The sequence below is a fragment of the Symphalangus syndactylus genome, chromosome 18 (genome assembly GCF_028878055.3).
Source record: "Symphalangus syndactylus isolate Jambi chromosome 18, NHGRI_mSymSyn1-v2.1_pri, whole genome shotgun sequence".
Classification (NCBI taxonomy): Eukaryota; Metazoa; Chordata; class Mammalia; order Primates; family Hylobatidae; genus Symphalangus; species Symphalangus syndactylus.
This window is the reverse complement of record NC_072440.2, coordinates 18,046,391-18,051,907: the sequence shown is the minus strand read 5'-3', so window position 1 is coordinate 18,051,907 and position 5,517 is coordinate 18,046,391. Positions and strand designations below refer to the sequence as shown.

The window sequence follows — 5,517 nt, the reverse complement described above, 5'->3', positions numbered from 1 at the left end:
GCCAGGAGAGTCACGCCACCAGGGGGCGCCAGAGAACCACAGGAGATCCAGGAAGCGCCCGCTAGGACCAAGCTTCCAGCTCCCAGGACCCCCAGGCCGGCAGCGGAGTCCAGGAGCTGGTGTGGCCTACAAAGGGTCGGAGAGCCTCCCAGTGAGAACAGTAGCGGCAGGAAAATTATCAAGTCAAGGGTCTCCCAGCTGGCAGAGAGGGCTCCCAGCAGAGTGAGGACCTCATTCTCTAGGGCAGACCACGCCCACTGGAGGAAGGAATGTACATCCTGGGAGGCCTCTAAGCCTCCCAGACTCAAATGCCAGCAGCCCACATACTGGAGAAGAGGAAGCCTGGAATCTACAGGGTGCAGAGGGGCTGGGCAGCAGCCTCCCTGCCATTCTGCAGAACCTGTTAGCTTCAAAGGGAGGCTCCACTCTGCAGTGGCAAAGCTGAGCCTGACCCTTCTGAACAAGATGTCCTAGTCCCCACAGCTCGCCAAGCGCAAGCACTTGGCCTCTAACCTGAGCCTGAGGGAACCTGATTCTACTCTGCTTCCCAAAGTGGGTGATCCACGTGCAGGGGAGGACAGCATTGGAGACCACACTGCTTCACAGAGGGATCTTCAGCCGCCAGGTCACTGCTGTACTGGGGCCACCCTTCCTAAGACAGAGAGTCCCCAGGGCCAGGAGGCACCTGGGAACCCAAATGGGGCTCCACAGAATACCCGAGCCTCCAAAAAGTTTAGTATTATGAAGCATCTGAATTTTTTTCTGTTCCAGCATGGCTTTAAAAAGTAGACTCAGGCCCAGAGTCCTCAGGACATATCAGAAAAGCTTTGAGAGTGTCCTCATCCCTGCAAAGCCTCTAATAAATTGGTTGTGTGGGCCCTGTGGTGTTCTGATTTCTCTGGCACATTTTCCAAGCACCCCTTTTCGGGGTTTGGGATACTTTGTGGGTGGGGTAGAAGCCCCTTGCACTCTGTGGTTGTGGTTTAGGGAATGTGGGTCAACCCAGTGTTCTCTCCGAAACACCTCCCTCCCAGCTCCTCACAGTGGAGTCCACTGAGGTTCTATCCTGCCCTGTCCCCAAGCTAATCCTGATTGAGGCAGGACACTCCAAAAGCCTCAGCTGCTTATGGGGAGGGGTGGTCCTCTGCATGGGACGCTTTTTTATTTTTGAGATGGAGTGTAGGTCTGTGGCCCAAGCTGGAGTGCAGTGGCTTGATCTTGGCTCACTGTAACCTCCGCCTCCTGGGTTCAAGCGATTCTGCTGCCTCAGCCTCCGGAGTAGCTGGGATTACAGTCATGAGCCACCACACCCGGCTAATTTTTGCATTTTTAGTAGAGGCGGGGTTTCGCCCTGTTGCCCAGGCTGGTTTTGAACTTCTTTCTGTCTTTGGGTTTTTTTTTTTTTTACTTTTATTTTTATTTTTTGGTTTTAAGCTTCTGATTTATTTATTTATTTTTGAGATGGAGTCTTCCTCTGTCACCCAGGCTGGAGTGCAGTGGTGCAATCTTGGCTCACTGCAACCTCCACCTCCCAGGTTCAAGTGATTCTCCTGCCTCAGCCTCCCGAGTAGCTGGGATTACAGGTGCCCACCACCACGCCCAGCTAAATTTTGTATTTTTAGTGGAGACGGGGTTCCACCTTGTTGACCAGGCTTGGTCTCAAACTCCTGACCTTAGGTGATCCACCCGCCTTGGCCTCCCAAAATGCTGTGATTACAGACATGAGCCAACTCACCCAGCCTCTAATTGCTTTTAGATGCAAATCCTTGAGATGGCTTATTTTCCCTCTTTTTTTTTTTGTTTGAGATAGAGTCTTGCTCTGTCACCAGGTTGGAGTGCAGTGGCACAATCTCAGCTCACTGCAACCTCCTCTTCCTGGGTTCAAGTGATTCCCCTGCCTCAAGCCTCCCAAGTAGCTGGAATTACAGGTACGTGCCACCACAGCCAGCTAATTTTTTGTATTTTAGTAGAGACGGGGTTTCACCATGATGGGTAAGATGGTCTCGATCTCCAGATCTCGTGATCCGCCCACCTCGGCTTCCCAAGTGCTGGGATTACAGGCGTGAGCCACCATGCCCGGCCTTCACTTTTAAAAAACAGTAGAAATAGCTTCCTTTCCTTCCTTTTTCAAGGCAAATGCCCCCTACTTCATAATTGCTTTTCAACTTTGGGTGTGGTAAAGACATTCCTGCAGGGTTCTAAGCACAAACTGCTTTTGGCTTAGTTAGTTAGACACGATCCAGAGCACTTGCGTCCACCACTTGCCCTCAGGGGCTGCTGCTTGCCTGAGACCGCAGCGTCCTGGGTCCGCGCAAGCGCATTCCACACCGACGCAGTTCTGTCCTCCAAGTGCGCATGCGTGCAATCTGCGCGGGAAAGAGTGCCGCCTCAGCTGAGGGCAAGCGAAGAGATGGCTGTGAGGCAGGCGGCGACGGCGGGCACTCCCGGGCCCAGGAGAGAGGAAGGGGCAGCGCTTCTATTCGAGAGGGCCCATTACCGGCACGACCAGTGCTGGCTGCTGCCCGTGACCCCCCGCCTGTGCCTGGCCTGCGCGCTGGAGCTGCTGCCGGACCCCGTCGTGTCGGTGCGAGCGGAACCTTTTCTTCAGAAGACCTGGGTTTGGCCATTTCCCTCAGCAAACGCGGCCGGGCCCTTGCCAGACCCGCTCCGGTGAACCGGACGCAAAACCGGGCCCCCGCGCTGTGTTCACTCTCCTCCCCGTCAGCCCGTCCCGGACCCTGGCCTCGCGGGCCCCTCAGCCCCAGGCCGGCCTGCGGGCCTCGGTGGAGCCCCGTGCACTGGCTCTGCGCCTGAAAGGCGGAAATCCGGATCCCCCGGGACCTCACCCAGTCTCAGGGACACACCTTCCCGCCTTCCGCCTTCTGGCTCCTTCCCTTTGCTGCCCCTGCCTTCATTTCCCGGGGATTCGGCCTTAGCTTAGGCTCCCGCCATTTCAGCCCCCACTCACCTGCGGGCCAGGCGCGCACGCGGCGGCTGCTCCTCATTCCCTTCAGCTGTCGGGGTGTGAATCGGAGGCGGGGCAGTCTGGGCTCCGAGGGGACAGGAGTGACAGGTTACAGCCGGGCAGAAGTGGGGTGAACTGGAAGACTGTTCCTTGGGCAGAGCTGGCGAAAGCAGGCTGCCTGGGCCCTCAATGCCTACCGGCGTTTGCAATGAAGTGGTTTTGTTTGTTTGTTTTGAGACGGAATCTCGCTCTGTCACCCAGGCTGGAGTGCAATGGCACCATCTCCGCCCACTGCAACCTCTGCTTCCTGGGTTCAAGCGATTCTCCTGCCTCAGCCTACCCAGTAGCTGGGATTACAGGCGCCCGTCACCACACTTGGCTAATTTCTCTATTTTTAGTAGAGATGGGGGTTTCATCATGTTGGCCAGGCTGGTCTCGAACTCTTGACCTCAGGTGATCCACCTGCCTCGGCTTCCCATAATGCTGGGATTATAGGTGTGAGCCACGGTGCCCAACCTGCAGTGAGTTTTCTTGTCCATGGAGACATCCAAGAAGACTTTGGGAGGTCAAGTTTCTCTCCAATTCATGGGAGGGGAATTCGTGAGAGGGTGGATTGGCTAGATCAGCAGTTCTCAAATTTTTTTTTTTTTTTTTTTTGTAGAAACGGTCTCGGGGGTCTCCCTGTGTGTTGCCTAGGCTGGTCTTGAACTCCTAGTCTCAAGCAATTCTCCTGCCTTGACCTCCCAAAGTCCAAAGTGTTGGGATTGCATCTGTGAGCCACGATGCCTGGCTGCATTCTCAAATATTTTGATTTCTCTTTTTTTTTTTTCTTTTTTTGAGATGGAGTGTCACTCTTGTTGCCCAGGCTGGAGTGCAATGGCGCAATCTCAGCTCACTGCAACCTCCGCCTCCCGGGTTCAAATGATTCTCCTGCCTCAGCCTCCCGAGTAGCTGGGATTACGTGCATGCGTCACTATGCCTGGCTAATTTTGTATTTTTAGTAGAGACAGGGTTTCTCCATGTTAGGCTGGTCTTGAACTCCCGACCTCAGGTGATCCCCTCGCCTTGGCCTCCCAAAGTGCTGGGATTACAGGTGTTAGCCACCGTGCCTGGCCCATAAGTAATTTTTTATTGTGGCAAAATATAGATAACATACGATTTGTTTTTAGATCTTTTTAAGTGTACAGTCCTGTGGCATAAGTAATTTAAAAAATATAAATAACTGTATTTTCTCAAAACAAGTAAGATAGTGACAGGAGTGGCTTTGTTTTACATTTTTGCAAGTTGCTTTAATTGAAGACAGGTTGGCCAGGCACAGTGACTCATGCCTGTAATCCCAGCACTATGGGAAGCCGAGGCGGGTGGATCACTTGAAGTCAAGAGTCCGAGACCAGCCTGGCCAACATGATGAAACCCCCATCTCTACTAAAAATAGAGAAATTAGCCAAGCGTGGTGACGGGCGCCTGTAATCCCAGCTACTGGGTAGGCTGAGGCAGGAGAATCGCTTGAACCCAGGAAGCAGAGGTTGCAGTGGGCGGAGATGGTGCCATTGCACTCCAGCCTGGGTGACAGAGCGAGAGACAGAGGTGGAAGGATCACTCGAGCCCAGGAGTTCAAGGCTGCATTGAGCGATGACCAAGTCACAGCACTCCTTCTTGGACAAGAGCAAGACCCTGTCTCTCTTAAACACAGCTGGATTTTTTTTTTTTTTTTTTGAGATGGAGTTTCACTCTTGTTGGCCAGGCTGGAGTGCAATGGCGCGATCACGGCCCATCGCAACTTCTGCCTCCCAGGTTGAAGAGATTCTCATGCCTCAGCCTCCCAAGTAGCTGGGATTACAGGCATACACCACCATGCCCAGCTAATTTTGTATTTTTAGTATAGATGGGGTTTCTCCATGTTGGTCAGGTTGGTGTTGAACTCCCAACCTCAGGTCATCTGCCTGCCTCGGCCTCCCAAAGTGTTGGGATTAAAGACGTGAGCCACCAGACCCGGCCAAACAGCTGGATTTTTATCTATTTCTGCATTCAGTCTGTTGTGCTATCATGTCATATAGTCTCAAAAACTCCACTGTGCACTTGTGGGAGAATAAGAATGAGAAAGACTGGGCCGGGTCCAGTGGCTCACACCTGTAATCCCAGCACTTTGGGAGGCTGAGGTGGTCGGATCACGAGGCCAGAAGTTCAAGACCAGCCTGGCCAACATAGAAAAAATTTAAAAAAAAATGAGGAAGACTAAGAACATTTTAATATTATATGAAAATATTTTTGTTCTTGTGGACCTCTGGAAAGTGTTTTAGGCACCCTTAGGAATTCCCACACTGTGCTCTGGGAACTCGTAAACTAGCTAATAACCTCTGAATTTTCATTAAGGATGGAAATTCTGAGGCTGCTTTTCTTGGACAGTAAGTCAGAGAGGAATAAGACAGTGCAGCGGGGAGAAAATAAGAGAACATGTTATTTGGAACTTAGAAGAATGAACATGTTTGTCGTCAAGTGCTGTTCAGGGTAAGGAGAGGAATTAGGAAAGGTTTGTTAGAGGAGGAAGCATT

The 5,517-nt window shown here is 52.4% G+C and overlaps 1 protein-coding gene across 1 annotated transcript in view; it reads left to right on the top strand.

The window, feature by feature from the left end:
* Window positions 1–2,374: 2,374 nt before the first annotated feature.
* Window positions 2,375–5,517, top strand: part of MEI1 (meiotic double-stranded break formation protein 1) — a 103,907-nt gene continuing 100,764 nt past the window's right edge. The window contains exon 1 of the mRNA XM_055253040.2: window positions 2,375–2,584. Coding sequence (XP_055109015.2) covers window positions 2,411–2,584 — 174 coding nt within the window. The 5' untranslated portion in view covers window positions 2,375–2,410. The remainder of the gene's footprint in view (window positions 2,585–5,517) is intronic.